Raw genomic sequence first — 18,957 nt, 5'->3', positions numbered from 1 at the left:
CCAAAATTACTTCCTCAATAACATCATTAACATTTTGACGTAGTACGCACTACATCAAAATTTTCATAACTCTCACATTCTGGTTTGTAATTAGTATCTGCATCACTATAATTAAAGATAGTATCCCAAAAATTTTGATCAAAACATAAATGAGAAGTCTGATACTTCTTCTGTCCAACTTCAGATATGTCTGCCACATTAGTAATACTGTTGTTATTATCTAATTGTAAGTGTAAATTGGGGGTCCTGTACTTGTGTTTCCTTGGCCCAAAACTGTGGACTTCCGTTGAGGTGGACTGCCGTTTCCCGAATAGTTACCTCTATGATTGATTGTTTCTCTTATAAAATTGCCCATGGTTATCCCCATTGTTCCTATTCTGCTGATGTTCAAAATTTCTGTCTGTCTTACCATTTTGACCCCAATATAAATTACCATTGTCTCTGTTTCTGTAGTTGTTACCATTGTGATCTCTAACATTAGAATTGTTATGGTACTTGCTTCTTTCTACTGCCTTATCCAGCCTGTCAGCATATTGTAAAAATTGTTCAAGGCAATCGTCAGGTCTGTGTACTAAATCCCACTGCAATCTTTCTGGTAACCTCCGTTTTAATGCACCAATCAATGTCATTTCGTCAAATGGTTTGTCAAGCTGAGTTAATTTCATAAGTTGATTCTTGTAGAACTCTTTCAAAGCACCATCCTTATTCCTATAATTTGGACCATTCAGAAATTCACTCTTAATTCTCCTTTGTTCAGCTTCCCACCAAAATTTATTTAAAAAACTTTTTTTTGAAACTTTGATTTGTATCCCACTGATTTAAGATTTACCAAAGACAGAGCTTCGTATTCAAGACATCTTTTAACAAATTTAATTTTTTGTTCGTGACTCGTGCCTGACACAAAACTATCTCTACAGTGATGTAAAAAACCCACTGGACTTAAATTGTGTGATAGAAAACTTAAGATTGGAATGTTGGGCTGCGCAATACCATTATTTGAAAACAGATTGTTGTGAATGCAATTTTCCTGAACTACTGAAATTTTTTTATCTAAAACATTTACATTAGTTAGCATACTGTTTTCAAAATTTCTGTTCTAATTTTTCCTCTACGGCCTTCTGTTGAACTCTGACATCATTAACATTCTTCTCCTGAGTTGCGGATTGTGCAACTAACTCATTTTCTAAAACAATAAATTTATTTTCTAATACATCGACTTTTTCATGCACACTTTTTAATCCATCTGACAACCCATTTTTTAGTTCCAAAGTCTGATTACTAAGTTGGTTTATTTGGTATTGTACCCTGATCATTTTATCATTGTTTTCAGTTCATATTTTCATTAAATGATCATCAGCTGCACTCAATTCTGCCAAAATCAACTGCATAACATCAGTTTTAATGGTTTCTGACTACACTTTCATTTGGCTCAAACATGTCCAGGCTACGTCCTACAGCTTTCATTTCATCACCACAACCCTCATCTCTATTCATTTTCTTAGCAATCACACAAGTCCACCAAAAATATTAATTTCACAAATAGATTGTACTTACCTTTTTTTCCTTACTGATGTTCCTCATTGTAGTTGTAAAGTCTTCTTTCAATTCATCCGGTCCGTCATTGTTGATATTATCTCATCACGGTTGGTTCGACTTTGTTGGGCAGTTCTCGGGTCATCTTTCGTTCAGTGATAGCTGTTCATTTACACAAAAAATGTAAATACACAAATACAAAATTCTTCTTCTGCAACAGACAAAACCTCGTTATCAGTCAACAGATCATGGCTGACGCCCACACTTGTAATTTTGTTCCTTATGACTAAATAACTGATGGAGATTTGCCTGTATATTTCTTGAATTTTATTCTTTGTAATATTTTTAAATATCACACTGTTTTTGCAATTTCCACTTAATATTCCAAATTACATTGTTAGTGTTGTTCAAAAAAATGGTTCAAATGGCTCTGAGCACTATGGGACTTGACATCTATGGTCATCAGTCCCCTAGAACTTAGAACTACTTAAACCTAACTAACCTAAGGACATCACACAACACCCAGTCATCACGAGGCAGAGAAAATCCCTGACCCCGCCGGGAATCAAACCTGGGAACCCGGGAGTGGGAAGCGAGAACGCTACCACACGACCACGAGCTGCGGATGTTGTTCATATAAAAACATCTGTCTCCATCAGAGGTATGCCCACTACTCCTACATTCTGCCGAACTCACAATATTGCATAGAGTTTACAAACATTCTTGACAAAAGAAGAATCTTTGCTAAAATATATCATTACTTTGTAAACGAGTCCAGAAATAAATTTAATAATTTTCCTCAGATTGTGCAATTAATAATATCAATTTTAAGTATACCAGAAATTTTGTAATTTCAAATATTTATAAAAGAAGCGTAATTTTAACTGTACATACAGAGTACTAACAAATTAATTTCTTTTTATAAATTTTAGCCTGAAATATAGTACATCGTATTCATAACCATGTGAAATTCATTCAGTGAAATAGCCAAGAATGTTCACCTATACCAGATTCAATAGTATAAATGGTATCGGTTACATCTATAAAAAAAAAAAGGTTATGTTAGAAAAGGGTGTCCCATTACAATATCCCCCTCACAAAATTTGGAAACAGTTTTTTTACATTTTGTGACAGACTATAATGTATGCCAAACAGTGTACATAATGATGCCCAGGATAGCATATGGACGTTTAGAAGTATCTGATTCATAACATATTACAGAAAACATAAGAAAAATATTTACTATATAGATCATAATCTATACATATATCAGGGTATCGCATTCCGATTTTCAGATCTGTAGAACATACTATCACAAGACAACTAATGCAAGGTCAAAACTACAACATTACACTACTAAACTGACCATCATTTACAGTTCCAGTTTACCGGGAACTGGTAATAAGCCTCTTCCATTTCGTCCTGTCCAAATACACCTATTCACGGAGAACATCATCCATTGTCCATCATCTGGTCACTAGATCAGCCTTAATCATGTCCATCCATCGGGTTCGAGGTCTTCCTTGAGGTCTTTTCCCATCCATCTGTCTTTCCACATTTATTTTGGCTGTTCTAGTTGGCTCCATTCTCATCACATGCCTGTACCGTCGAAGTCTAGATGCCCCAATTTGATCTAATAGGGATGTCTTTATTCCGGCTTCTTTCCTCACGTCCTCATTCCTTAACTTGTCCGTCTTGGTCTTCTGGATGGTGGATCTAAGAAATTTCATCTCTGATGCAGCCTTGATGATTCTCTTTTTGTGATGGTACATGTTTCAATACCATAGGTCAATATTGGTATGAAATAGCTATTAAACATCATCAGTTTGTCCGGTTTTGCAATCAAGTCATCCCATAAAAGTGATCGTACTTGTTGGTAGAAAATTAAGACAATGGGATTTGGATAAATTGAAAGCTCCAGAAATAGTTGAGAGTTTCAAAGCAAGCATTAGGCAATGATTGACTGAAACTGGCATATGGAACACCGTTGAAGATGAAAGGGTAGCCTTGAGGAATGAAGTAGTGAAGGCAGCAGAGGATGAAATAGATAAAAAGACAAAGCCCAGTAGAAATCCTTGGATAACTCAAGAGTTATTGAATGTAACTGTAAAAAGGAAAAATTATAGAAATGCAATAAATGAAGCAGCCGAAAAGGAATACAGATGTCTAAAAATGAGTTTGAAAGAAAACACAAAGTGGCTAAGCAGGAATGGTTGGAGGGCAAATGCAAGGCAGGAGAAGTATGCATAACTAAGGGGAAGATAGATGCCACTTCTAGTAAAATTGAAGACCTTTGGAGAAAAGAGAAGCAACTGTGTGGATATTAAGAACTCAGATTGTAAGCCAGCACTAAGCAAAGAAGGCAAGGCTGAAAGCTTGAGGGTATCTTTAGATGGTCTGTACAAGGCAAACAAATTTGAAAAGAATACTATAGAAACAGAAGAGGAAAAAAACACTGCGCCTGGAGTAGGTGACATTCCATCAGAATTACCGAGATTTTTGGGAGAGGCAATCATGACAAAACTACTACACCTAGTAGTTTAATAATGTCACACTTCAGTAAAAATGTTCCCTCCCAAAGAAAGTTAGTGCTTACAGGCATACATATATTGAAACAACAGTTTAATAAACATGGTTGCAAAATACTGATTTGAGTTATTTATAGAAAAATGGAAAAAACTGGTAGACACAGACCTTTAGGAAGATCAGTTTGGGTTCCAGAGAAATATAGGAACACGCCATGTGCTCCCTGTACAACTTATCTTACAAGATACACTGAAGAAAGGCAAACATACATAACATTTCTAGATTTAGGGGAAACTTTTGACATTGTTGACTTGAATACACTCTTTGAAATTCTAAAGATAACAGAGATAAAATATTAGAAATATAATATTAGAAAATGGGACACACAACATAGTAGATAATTTTTGCTATCTGGGCAGCAAAATAACTGATGATGCCCCAACTAGAGAGGGTATAAAATTCAGACTGGCAATTGCAAGAAAAGCATTTTGGAAAAAGAGAAATTTGTCACACTCTAACACAAATTTAAATATAAAGTCTTTCTTGAAGGCATTTTTTCTGGAGCATAGTTTTGATCAGACTGAAGACCAGAACAAATCTGGCAGCAAGGTCATATCCAATTTCTTACATTATTCACATTGTTAGATGCAAGCCCAGAACCACGGTTGAACATGAAAAAGTAACTGCTCAAAATAAAGAGCTGTCTGATGTTAAATAAGAACCCATGTCACCTGTAGGTATTATGTGACTTATTGTTTGATCTGCCACCACAAGCTTTATAATCTGTATTTTAACAGACGATTTAAATAATTTCATTTCTGTTATGGTTAAAAATGTAGTCTATGTCACAGTTAATCAAAGGTAAATTGGAGAAATGGATGTAAACAAATACAATGTGGATTGTAAGTGCAAACAAGAAATTATATGGTACTGGATGCATAATTTCATTCAGAGTCCATTATGCTAACTATGTACGATAAGTGTGTGTGTGTGTACTGTAGTTTGTGACTGATACATCTGAAAGCAGAGTGTAACCAGATACAGTTTTTTATGATACTTAATGTTTATTCATCCTAACGAACACTGTGATCATGATGAATCACTTCTTGCACACATTTCTGGCTCTCAATTCTTCAGAAGCCAGAATTTTTCTGTAGTAGTATTGTTGGATCTTTCTCACACAGCATTGTTTTGCCATCCAGAATTTTACATAATTATAAATACTAGTTTATTCATATTGCAGTGCTGCGGTCTTTTTGTCATAGCACAGGAAATGCTTGGTCGGTTACCACCTCAGTTGGAAAAATCTCCTTTCTGCTTCCTTTTAGCAGAACCAGTTTTGAACCTCACACTCATTATCAAGTGCTATTTCAGGAGAGGAGATGCATAAGGCATGCAGAAGTTAGGATGAATTCTCACTTATGAGATTACGACATTTGCTTTACACACGAGAACTGATGCTGATCAGTGTATCTTCTGCCCAAAAATATCTTGTTCTTGCATAGCACTTGATAATCAGTATGTTCAAAATAGGTTTTTAAGTTTTGACACCAACTTGCCAGCTATATTGTAATCTGTAATGCATGTACATAATTTCTCAACACTAGGACCGCTCCCTTCCTCCAATACTCGCCTCTTCCACCACCACCACTACTGTGTTAATTATAGAGGTGTTGGCTTAGTGCTCCAACTCTAGAACAGTGAAAACTTGCTGAGAAAAATCTGGTTGTTCTGATCTAGAAGAATGCATAAAAGTGTCTCTTCCATGAAACATCCCAACAATGGTTCTATAACATATGCTACCAGGCAGAAACAGAGCCTATGAAATAATCAGTAAAGACACTACTACTACTATTGCAGCTTGGAGATACATAACATTGATGAAATTACATAAGAAGTCTGCAAGAAAAGTGTAAATATATGTGAAAAAAAACACATGTGGAGACACGTAGGCTATCATTTGTGTGTGGGGATCGTGGGGAGTTTTCATGTTAGAGTTGCTGCAAGTCAGAGTGTCAGTTACTTGCAGTCCAACTAGTTACTTAAGTTTTCCATGCATGCATATTGTATGAGACCTTATCATTCTCCCATCCGTATTAACTATTTGCTGAACTTGCACCATCAGTGTGGATAATTTTCAATGACATATCATGTCTTCTACACTCTCACAGTTGAACTTATGCCAGAGCACCTCCTTTAGGTGGATCTGTGATGGGGAAACTACAACAGGCACACTGAAATTTAATATTGAATGAAGGTCATTCCTCGTATAATAATAGGACTACTGGCTGAAGTTGCGCAATATAAATGTTTTAAAGTCTTGTGCAGCTAGTATCAATCATTGTGCCATTGTCAGCAGCATGATTGAAAATATTGATACTTCATAAGCAGCATTACATATGTGTGTATTGTCATAGTCTATCAATGTGCCCAGTCAGTAACGTAGCCATAGTCCAGAAGGAGATTCATTAAATTGGAAATTGTTGTACATGTTACAAAGTGCACATGTTGCAGGGAGACAAGCATGGTACAAAATGTCAATAATTAAACCAGTGTACTGGCTATTCAAAGATTGTTTGTATCTTCAGATGAGAGGATAGCAGCTTGTGTGTAGTAGGGCCACCAGTCTGCTGACTACATAAGTGGACAATTAACAGTACACAGAGCAGGCTGTAAGTGTAGACATATGCAGGCATTGTCATATAACACAATGAACAAAAAGGCATTAACAGTGGCAGTGGCTGATTGATTTCTTTATTAAACTGTGAAACAATTTACATTAAACAGTAAAAAATTAACAACATAAATTAATTTCTTATGCTGTAATTGATAATGCATTTTCTTTATATATGATTAAAAAAATTAAATTAGATTGAAAGAAAAATTATTATCAGTTATTGTGTAGGAAATTAATTATATATTGTGGTAATTTATTATATAACTTGATGATATTGTACAATAAACTCTGCCGTGTTACGTTATTTTTTCCATTCAGATGCATATAACACTGTTTCTAGTTTCATAATCATGTACTAAACAATTTTTAACATAGTAGTCAAATTTATTTATTTTATATTTTTACGTACACTGTGAAAAATATATTCACAAGGGACAATTAAGATTTACAGCATTTTAAAAAGGTTGAGGCAGTGAGGCATGTTGCAGGCTTGCTGTTTTTCTGCAGTCTCAGTACAGCTTGAATATTTATTCTATTTGTTCCCCAAAACATTATGCCATAACTAATAACAGAATGAACATAAGCAAAATATATTGATATGATACGAGAAATATCACTTACCAGTGTAAGAATTCGGAGGGTGTAGCATGCTGTAGAGTCTGGAATTACGAGCCCTCTTTGTTGTGAGCAACACTTTCCTGTATGTTTGGTAACTTTTTATAACAGTGCGAGAAAGGTGGATTAATTTGACTGCTTTTAATTGAATTGAGGTACTTCAATGTTTGGAATGATTTTTTGGTACCTTTTGTCACCCATTTATTTTGTTCCACAGTTGATAATGGATGTTATACTTTTTGGAAAAATCTCATCAGATTTACGTTTGAACAGTGTCATGAAATTTTTGAATTTTTCATTTGCATCTACGTCTGTGTATACTGATTCCCATGTTTTATCTGCTATTTGTTTGACAAACTCAGACCTTTTTTGTTTAGAAAACATTTATCTATAGGCATGCAGTTTCTTTGTTTTATGAAGTGTACGGACCTGTTGATTTCTGTACTATAGCAGTCTCACATTGAGCAGAGAGCTGAAGGCTTTATCAGCATTCAGTCCACATCTCGTGACATAGTAGGTACAGCAACATAAGCTGGAAAGCTGAATCAACATTAACAAATTCATTGTCTCATGCTTACATACATTTTCATTCAGTTATTTATTGTTGATTGTATTTATTTCTCTTTATTTTTTATCATTGGTTGATTGTATATTTCAAAGACTAGTTTACATAGGATTTTCATAGTATTTTCTATGTTTGAGGTGTTTCATGTTTTCTGCATATTTTATTGGTTTTCCTGTTCATGTAGGGAGTCGGAGACTGTGGGCTGGCTTCTCAGTGCCTTAGACTATCTCTGAGTGCAGACAGTAACCATGCACCTGCTTACAACAACCTGGGTGTACTGGAACTCAGGCGGGGTCATTATGAGCAAGCTCGAGCATTCTTCCAGGCTGCTGGCTGCCTTGCACCATATCTGTTTGAACCTCATTACAACCATGCCTCTCTAGCAGAGAAGGTAAAAATGAATTTTTCTTGCAACAGACTTTTTCGCACCTTTCATACACATCACAGTAAATAGTGAAAAAAATATGTGTAAAGAGAAGACAAATGAATATCCTACCCCTAGTCCTTGTACAAAAATACAGCTGAAATTCCAAATTTTTAGATGTTCTATGCTGACCATTAAAATTACATTCTCAGGAAGGATAATAAATAATGTACATATATGATACAGGAGCAAGAATACAATATTAAATTTGTAGGTGATTTTGAGGTGCAAAGGGTGTGAAATTCGGTCACCTCTGGCAGCAACAGTGGCTCTAATGTGGCTGTGCATCATCAGTCAAACTGATGTTGGATGAAAGATTGTGTACATCATTCCATTTAGATCTATTTTGTATCTAATTATCAAGAAATATCTTCTCTCATTTGTTTTTAGTGTCTAAAATGCACCTGCCCCCTCCCACCTCCACCAGATAAGATTAAATAGCCCATCCATAATCATGATAGAGACCTTTCTGTCCATAAAAGTAAAAGCATTTGACAGTAACATTCCATTATAACCAAAGAGCCATTGAATAAAGGATTTAAGGTGAAACACCTAAATATGTATTATCCTTCATGTGATTCAATATGCATTTTCCTAAACTTAAAATAAATTAAGTCAGCTATTAGAAATTGGGCATTGCCAGCTACAATGCAATATGTGATGTTGAAAATACTACTTAGAACAAACAAGGATAAATTTATGACACTGGATGTAAGTAATACACAGCAGCATTAAATAATCAGTCAAGCCATTCAAAATTTGCAGAAAATGTATACAAAAAATGTCTCTGTAGCTGAGCAGTGAGAGCTTCTGACTGCAATGTTGATGACCCAAATTTAATTCCCATGACTGCCACAGGCTTTCTGGTGGGAGGATGGGAATGAAGTGCACTCAGCTTCATGGTCCCAACTGAGGAGCTTCTTAAATGATAAGCAGTAATGTAAAGCTAATAACAGCAGGGAGCATGTTATGCTGACCTCATCCCTTCCATATCATGTTCAAATGACACCACTGGCAAAGGAAAACCCAGCAACTAGCCACAATCACACGGTATTCAGGGGCTGAGTGTGGGAGTTGTAAAAAGTATGAAAACACAACTATACAGTCAACAATGAAAACAATAAGAAATACCTTCAACCCTGCAACTAAATTAAGTTATACAGAAAACAATAGTGGAAAAGAAACATCACCTAAAAAATCAGACATGGGCAACCTTTGGTGGACCACGGGTCCGATTCAAATACTTTCTTAAGGTCATGGGCTACATCGTCATGTGATGCAGTAGCAGCACCCCTAGCCTGTGAAGTCAAAGCAGTAGCGACGATGACATTAATTTTTATGGGGTAACACACCGATGTAAATGGCACCCTTTTCCTGACATGCCATGTTATCAAATCATGCCTCAAAACACGTGTTTTTGAGGGTACATCATCCCTTATTCAGACCTTTATATTTGCTTATGTGGCATGTATATTTCTTGATTTATGACATTTTACAGCAATAGCTGTCTTAAAAAATTGCTTTGCGAATTTCTGAATATGCCCCCCCCCCCCCCCCCTTTCCATTATTTCTTCCATAGGCCGGACTGAAACCGATCGCATGCCGAATCCAGCCACGGGCCACTTGTTGCCCACCTAAGCCCTAAATGAATGTTGTTTATGTGGGTAATGGTAAACTTCTTTCATGTCGATAAAGAATCTTCAGAATGAAGCTACAGTCAAATAATAATGCAAACATACTTACAACAGACAATAATAGTCACAATTGTGGGCAAAAGTTAATGGTAGTTGTATCAGTGAGAAAATTAAAGTGAAAAATCTATTAAATTAGGCGGTGGTCAGTTGGCGAACCACCACTAACCTTCAGGAGGTAAACATTTGGTATAGCCAATAACACTTAAAAATGGAAAATACTGTCCGTAACTTTCAGAACTGTATACATTCTTTCTCAGGTGGGAAAGAATGAATGGTTGGGGAAGATTGGAAAGGAGGGTCAGGTCACTGAGACCATAGTTGTGAAGCACCCACCTGTCATCACAACAGAAAGATTTTTCCAGGATTACCATGTGCATCCAGAATAACACATTTCCATCAATTGTTGCACTGTCACAGTTAAGCTCAGAACTCCAGTTTTGAGGTTTTCATTCCAGATTGGGATTCACAGTCCTCTTCTGATTCTTGGGATTGAATGTGTAGAAGACTTTACTCGAGATCCAAGAAATGTTTGGTTTTTGCCTAAAAGATATTCCCTGGAGGTAAATGGAAACTAACTCATAACCACAGCTTGGTCCAGCATACCAAAGCAGAAAGAAAAATTTCAGAAAATTTTTATTTTGGAACTAAAATTTCTCACAACAGTCTAAATCTCTCACAAACTGTGACTGTAAGCAAAGTCAATTAGTATCACCAGTACCAAAAACTTGTAACCAATACTGGAATTTAATGTCATTTTAGCAAACTGGGTTAAAACTGTGTCCTCTGGAAGGCATATTAATGCCATACAGCCAGACTTGATTGGTAAATAACTTGCTTGACATATTCATTTGCATAATTGAAAATGTGACAGTTGGTTACACTAAGATATTTTAAAGAGTCAGTATCAGTGATATTGCTTGGGCATCTGTCGCTAGTGTGAAATTTTTTTTGTGCATATGTTTGCACTAAATAAATTAGTTAACAGTGAATGAAAAGTAAAACTTTTTATTTATTATTATTTTTTGATGTCAGTGTAGCCATTTCCTTAGTTTGATGAGTCTGTTTGTGTGTCTCCATAGAAGGTTACTAATGTCTTGCTGAGAAATTGTATAATTGGTGTGATATGTGGAGGTCTCCTGACATGCCTGATTTTCTGTCATCTCCCTTGGTGTGTAAAGGTCCCTCTTCCACACACAGCAGTGGTTAGAATGCTTCCTCCATCAACTCCACAGCACAGAAAACCATCTTGTCCATTGTTGCTGCTGTCAAGATATTCACCAGAGACCTGCTGTAATTTTACAGGTTCCTGTAGGGCCCTCAGCCTCACTTTCATTACACGCCTTCAGGCAGTCCCTACTTTCTGCGGTTGCCACTTTATGTGATTGTGACAAGGGCTTGGCATTATATAAAACATAGCTGGTTTAGAAATAACAGTATACAGCAATCATTATTTTAAGATCCTGTCCAGTATGTTTCCCATACTCCCTATTAATGGAGATGAGTAAATGTCATAATAAGCACTTTGAAAAACATACGATGAAAGACAGTAAGCGTAACATCTCTAAATTAGGTCTGTATTAGAGAAGTGAGACATGGGCATTTTGGCAACAAGATAATAGAAGAATGGAAACATTATATGTTAGATTTTTATTATATACCAAGAAAGTAATTTTATGAGATAATATTAGGAGGGGCTTTATGCATAGGGAACTTTAATATTAGTGAAATTATTGATAAAGTACTCAACTATCAAAAGCATTAACAACAGATGATGTAACACCATCTGATGGAGCAAGCACACTTTTATAGACCCAAAGGAAGATGGGACGTTAGCCGACATCAAGGAAGATGGAGCTGTGCTCGCATTAGTTCTGGAAGATGACTTTTTTACCCACCCTTGTTTGCAGGAAGGAAGAAGAATTATTTTGGGTTGTTCAAGGAAAAAGAAAACAACTTTGACAATGTTCTGAAAATAACAACAGGTCAAAACAGTTCAGTTTTAGACTTCTTGTAATACTCTTTTGTTGCATAGTTCTGTGTCCTTTAATATGTCTTAGGTCCCTACATTTGTAGCTTGTAATGCTTCATATGGAGTATCTTTCCAGATTGTAATATAATGTTAAAAGTATAATTAATAGCCTAGAATTTGAATGGAATGTAAGAGCATCACTTTGTGTGTGTGTGTGTGTGTGTGTGTGTGTGTGTGTGTGTGTGTGTGTGTGTGTGTGTGTGTGAATTAATGACTTTGGAAGCAGATGCAGATATTGTAGATTATATAACATGGCAGTTGTTTCAGATGATACTGTTAAGAATTTCATACAAATAGTAGCAAGACATGGCGTATTGTAGCATTACAGTAACAGAAATTCAAATTTGGAAACAATAAATAAAACTGAATGAAGGTAACCACTCTCATGTAGCCGACTGACACATGGTACATCAATCAACTGCAAGAGTAGTTCCTCTCCTCATTTCTCTTAATTTACTGTTCCACTGTATGGTATGTGTAGAAACTTAAAGTTTCATTGCTAGAAAAGAATTTTATGGGAAGATCCCATAATCTACATTGCACTTGTAGTTATAAAATAAGTTCACCAGCCAAAATATTCTTACCTGCATTAAAATAGCACACTGGCAACTTCGGAGTGCTGTAAATCTAGTTGCAGGCAACTGTATAATCCTCCACCACTGATGTGAGCAGTGACAGTGATGTGTTGTGTATGAGCCATTTAGTTGTACGTAACCAGAACTGTAAGATGGAAGACACTCAGCATCATTTACCTCACAAAAGGCCATTGCTCACAGCCGCGCATAAAACTGCACGGCTTCAGTGAGGCAAACAACACAGAAACAAGGCAGTACCTGGTTGGAAGTGTTGTCTGATGAGCCTCAATTTGGCCTCTTTTCAAATGGCACAAGGTGTCAGGTGCACCAACAGCTTGATAAGGCATTTAACCCACAGTGTGTGAAGGGTGTAGTTTAGACCAAACATGGTTCTGTAATGTTTTTATGAATGTTTTTCATACCATGACTTGGACCCACTCGTTAAGATCACTGTGGACATGCTGGTTCATGTTTACTTCAACATTCTCTGTGAACAAGTGTTATCCTTTTCCTTTGTTGTCATGATGAGCATTTTTCCGCCTTCCAAGATATCAGTCTTTGTCACAGGGCTGCAAGCATACATTTCTGATTTGACAAAAACTTGGGCACCCTATTGAAACTTGACTGGCACACTAAAACACCCACTCTTAATTCTATAGCAACTGTCTGGGACTATTTGAAATATTGGGTGAAATGTAGCAATTAACAGCTCCATAATTTGGTAGCTGTACAGGAAATAATCATTAATGAATATGGATATGCATACGTGTAGAAACTTATGAACTTCCATCCTCACCAAAAAGAGGTATAATCAGGCTTAGAGGCAGAGTTACGTGTTATTAGCACAATGTCTCCTGGGAAGGTGACTAATTTTTTTGTCTGATGTGCTTAGTGCAGTAGATCCAGTGTTTTCACAAGTTTTTAGTATCCCTAAAATGTTGGAGAGAAGAAACAGAATACACTATTTCAGATAATTAACTGAAAAGTACAAATAACTGGTACGGCACAGGAGGTGTCTACTATGAAACCATGACTCCATAGCTTGCGAGAGGGAGAAGCATTAAAATATTTGTATTGTTTTGTTTCAGATGGGTGATCTGCAAACTAGCTACATTGTTATACAGAAAGCTCTTGAAGCATATCCTTGCCACACAGGCTCCCAAGAACTACTAAACTCACTTCAGCGGCATTTTGCGTTTATTTAAATTTTATGAAATTACGTTTTGTATAGTGGCTCAGTGAGTGAGTGTTCGACTTTATTCGGAGGTGCAAGGTTCAATCCTCACTCAGGCAAACAATATTTTCTGTTCACGGAAATTGCAGGCCTGCAGCCAGGTGATGTTCACTACACTTCATGCTATTTTGACTGGAAACCTGTCAGTAATCCTCATGTGAACCATCAAAGACTGCAAATGTACAGTCGAAATATTGTGGAGTATAGAAAATGTCTTTTAACATTCAATTCACAGGGAACATTTTAAAATTCACGTCTTTTTTCTGTCACTTACAGCTTCTTTCACCTGTAAAGTTGCACCATGGTTCTTGGGCCACATTAAATTGTAAGACCCCATATAACTGGCTGCATAAGTCTGTTTAAAGGCCAAGGAAGGCAAGGGGGTAGCACATCCAGCCTTGTAAAGCACTATCATGTTCAAATCAATTTTTTAAAATTTTGCTGTCATGTTGTGCTTTCGTCTAGTCAAAAACCTTGGTTTAATTCAGTGTGATAAATATATTTCATGATACATCTGCATATTCCATGCTCATGTTTCTTTCTAAATATAGGTATTATGGCTGCATGCTCACAGAAGTTATACCTATCACATCTGCTTTGCAGTGCTAATTAGGATCCAGAACTAAACTATTTTGATAAATAAAACACCCATTTGTGGTGATATTATAATTTATATGTATTGTTAGATGAGTTCTAGCTTGCAAGGCCAGAGGGAATTAGCTACGCAACAGGATGCAAGTTTTTAATGATTCACAATACTGCAAATGAAGTGTCATATGGAAGCAAATGAGTAACTATCTTATCATTGTAACCTTGATATGTGCCCTATATATGACAGTTAAAATTATTAATTTATAAATACAATTAAAATATTACTGTTCATCCAGATCATTAGATTTTTTTTTATTTATGTGCAGGCTCTAGTTTTTATGTGTTATTGCTCTGTCTTGTGCTGTGATGACTTGGGTCACCAGCAAAAGAGTAAATAGTGCTACAGGTATGTTTCACCTGCAATTTATAATCCCATTCTCATGTGTTTATGAGATTGTTTCCTGAGACTCTATCTACATACAGTGAAACCCCATTTTTACACTTTTCAAGGGACTTTAAAAAAATGGTATAAAATGCAGGAAAATGTAAAATGTGGGAAATAACATTTTGAGTGGCAAAAGTTACTTATAGAATCCCCTTTTGCATTTAATGTATGATATATGTATGTAGCAGGCATCAAAATACTTGTCAGGGACTTGTTTATTATCTAATAAAGTTATTGCAGCTGGTAACTGTCTGAGAAGTAGAAACGTCTGACTGAATTTCATAAGTCTTATTTGATGTTTTGGAAAGCCTGCAGCTGTTATTCATTATTTAAAAGAATAACACAGCACCAATTACGTATTTTTTCATGCTTAGCAGGAGGCATTTCGAGAATTTTTTTCTTGTTGTCAAGTGCAAATATTTACATATGTTTTTTGTGTGGAGTCTGCGTAAGTGTTGTTCTGCGTTTCTTGCACTGTAGTCGTCTTTTTGAGATGATCAGGTACTGTGCCTCCTCAGTTATGTAGAAAACAACAACAACAACACACACACACACACACACACACACACACACACACACACACTTATTCATTTTCTTTGTTTGTGAAACATCACAAAAGATACATACATAACTACTGCACATGATAACAATAAAGTCTTGGAACACGTCTTCTTAATCATGAAGAAGTATGTAATTGGTGCTGTGTTAAAAATGCAAATTGAGCAAAGGCATTAACTACAACAACAAGTGGCCAAATGATGAAATGCACAAAATGTGGTTCAATGAAGGTGTTGCGAAGAGCACAACAATCATGAAGCTGCACATGCGCAGTAGAGACAGTTTGGAAATGATTGATTGGTCATGTTATCCTTATTCGAACTAACCTCGTTACTTCCATCAGGAACTATGCCAAGTAGGGCTTGGCAGAGGCAGGAGATATGACGTGAATTGTTCCAACATTTACCTGTTCACTGGTTCAGATCCGCTGAGTAGAGTTCCCTGGTGTCAAGGAACTGAACCAGGTACCATATGTAAACACTAATTGATGGTCAACATCATACCAGTGTCATTTTATGCCAGTTTCTTGCCCGCAAACATTCTCTCATAAAGCGTAAATCGCGGGAAAATTATGAATATGTTAATGCAAAATTGGGTGCAAATTAACGTTGTGGACATATGAAATTTGACAGTAGCAATAAAAAATATCATAAATAGTCAGAAAATGTTAATTCTGGGAGCGTAAAAGTGGGGTTATACTGTATTTTGAATAGCAGTTGTGACATTGGCCAGTCTTGTAGCAAACTTTTGGTTGTACTAAATTTCTGTGAAATTATATTACCAATTATTATTTGGCATATATTACCTTTGCACATATCTTTTACTATTTTAATAAAGGGACCCTATGTGTCTGCCATATGTAATGCTTTCCAAAGCAGTTTTTGTAGAAAGATGTCATATGTCATTCCTAAAATTAATGCATTGCTTTTCAATTTTTCCCTATATTTTTCCAAAATCTGTTATAATACAAAAAAATGGTCTGTACATGATCTATGAACTGTGAAACCATGTTGTTCTTCTTGGATCGTAAAATTAGTTTCCACTTTGGTGTTTTTTTTCTTATATATATATAAAAAAAGCATACATTTCTTGGACATATTGTATGACCTCCGACCTCCTTTCTTAAATATGGTACAGTCAAACCTCCGTATAATGATTACCGGGTACAGCGATAATTTTATATGGCCCCAGCTGATTTCCTATATGTACTATGTTAATTACCCTGTTATAACAAAGACAAAATTTTGAGGAATTTACTATTTCCTACTTATAAGAAGCTCACTATAGTGGTAAGTATTGTTTATTTAGCTACTAGACTTTTGGCGCTTTATTTCCAGAAGATTCGGTACATACTACAGTACCGTATTTATTCTAGCGGTAAAGAGAGTAGCTTACAGCCACGGGTGAGCTGTACTGAGCGACAAACGTCAAAGAGCTCCTTTGTTTGAACGAGTATTTAATTTGCCCATTGTTGAGCTTCAGTAGCAGACAGAAGTGTTTTTCTAGGCTCACACGCAGCTTATCTCCATGATTTTTAGTTGATGTAAACGCTTTGGACTCCGCTAAGATTTGTACAATGGCTGTAACTCTGAAACAAATAAGGTTGGAGAGAAAAATAGATGTTTTCAAAGGCATTAATAATGGAATGACACAAGTAGATGTGGCGAGGAAGTATGGACTTGCACAATCAATGTTAGCTATATTCCTTAAAAAACAAAGAAATTGAAGATAGTTTTGTAGGTCGCAAATTTAACCCTTCAAGAAAAAGAATGAAGACGGCTGCTGCTGATGATGCAGACAGTGCTACACTGCGGTGGTTTAATGAGATACGTACACAATGTACCAATTAATGGTCCGTTGAAATGCCAAAAAGCCTTAGATTTTCGCTAAGTTGCTGGGCTATTCTAATTTTAAGGTAAGTAACAGATGGTCCCCCCCATGAACCATGGACCTTGCCGTTGGTGGGGAGGCTTGCGTGCCTCAGCGATACAGATGGCCGTACCGTAGGTGCAACTACAACGGAGGGGTACCTGTTGAGAGGCCAGACAAACATGTGGTTCCTGAAGAGGGGCAGCAGCCTTTTCAGTAGTTGCAGGGGCAACGGTCTGGATGATTGACTGATCTGGCCTTGTAACATTAACCAAAACGACCTTGCTGTGCTGGTACTGCGAACGGCTGAAAGCAAGGGGAAACTACAGCTGTAATTTTTCCCGAGGACATGCAGCTTTACTGTATGATTAAATGATGATGGCGTCCTCTCGGGTAAAATATTCCGGAGGTAAAATAGTCCCCCATTCGGATCTCCGGGCGGGGACTACTCAAGAGGACGTCGTTATCAGGAGAAAGAAAACTGGCGTTCTACGGATCGGAGCGTGGAATGTCAGATCCCTTAATCGGGCAGGTAGGTTAGAAAATTTAAAAAGGGAAATGGATAGGTTAAAGTTAGACATAGTGGGAATTAGTGAAGTTCGGTGGCAGGAGGAACAAGACTTTTGGTCAGGTGATTACAGGGTTATAAATACAAAATCAAATAGAGGTAATGCAGGGGTAGGTTTAATAATGAATAAAAAAATAGGAGTGCGGGTTAGCTACTACAAACAGCATAGTGAACGCATTATTGTGGCCAAGATAGACACAAAGCCCATGCCTACTACAGTAGTACAAGTTTATATGCCAACTAGCTCTGCAGATGATGAGGAAATTGATGAAATGTATGACGAGATAAAAGAAATTATTCAGGTAGTGAAGGGAGACGAAAATTTAATAGTCATGGGTGACTGGAATTCGTCAGTAGGAAAAGGGAGAGAAGGAAACATAGTAGGTGAATATGGATTGGGGGGAAGAAATGAAAGAGGAAGCCGCCTTGTAGAATTTTGCACAGAGCATAACTTAATCATAGCTAACACTTGGTTCAAGAATCATAAAAGAAGGTTGTATACCTGGAAGAATCCTGGAGATACTAAAAGGTATCAGATAGATTATATAATGGTAAGACAGAGATTTAGGAACCAGGTTTTAAATTGTAAGACATTTCCAGGGGCGGATGTGGATTCTGACCACAATCTATTGGTTATGAACTGCAGATTGAAACTGAAGAAACTGAAAAAAGGTGGGAATTTAATGAGATGGGGCCTGGGTAAACTGAAAGAACCAGAGGTTGTAGAGAGTTTCAGGGAGAGCGTAAGGGAACAATTGACAGGAATGGGGGAAAGAAATACAGTAGAAGAAGAATGGGTAGCTCTGAGGGATGAAGTAGTGAAGGCAGCAGACGATCAAGTGGGTAAAAAGACGAGGGCTAATAGAAATCCTTGGGTAACAGAAGAAATATTGAATTTAATTGATGAAAGGAAAAAATATAATAATGCAGTAAATGAATACAAACGTCTCAAAAATGAGATCGACAGGAAGTGCAAAATGGCTAAGTAGGGATGGCTAGAGGACAAATGTAAGGATGTAGAGGCTTGTCTCACTAGGGGTAAGATAGATACTGC

The 18,957-nt window shown here is 36.6% G+C and overlaps 1 protein-coding gene across 1 annotated transcript in view; it reads left to right on the top strand.

The window, feature by feature from the left end:
• Positions 1 to 16,315, top strand: part of LOC126416620 (tetratricopeptide repeat protein 8) — an 84,671-nt gene extending 68,356 nt beyond the window's left edge. Inside the window, exons 7-8 of the mRNA XM_050084376.1 lie at positions 8,101 to 8,307; positions 13,727 to 16,315. Coding sequence (XP_049940333.1) covers positions 8,101 to 8,307; positions 13,727 to 13,843 — 324 coding nt within the window. The 3' untranslated portion in view covers positions 13,844 to 16,315. The remainder of the gene's footprint in view (positions 1 to 8,100; positions 8,308 to 13,726) is intronic.
• Positions 16,316 to 18,957: the final 2,642 nt, after the last annotated feature.

Source organism: Schistocerca serialis, chromosome 8 (assembly GCF_023864345.2).
Source record: "Schistocerca serialis cubense isolate TAMUIC-IGC-003099 chromosome 8, iqSchSeri2.2, whole genome shotgun sequence".
Classification (NCBI taxonomy): domain Eukaryota; kingdom Metazoa; phylum Arthropoda; class Insecta; order Orthoptera; family Acrididae; genus Schistocerca; species Schistocerca serialis.
This window is presented reverse-complemented; position numbering and strand designations above follow the sequence as displayed.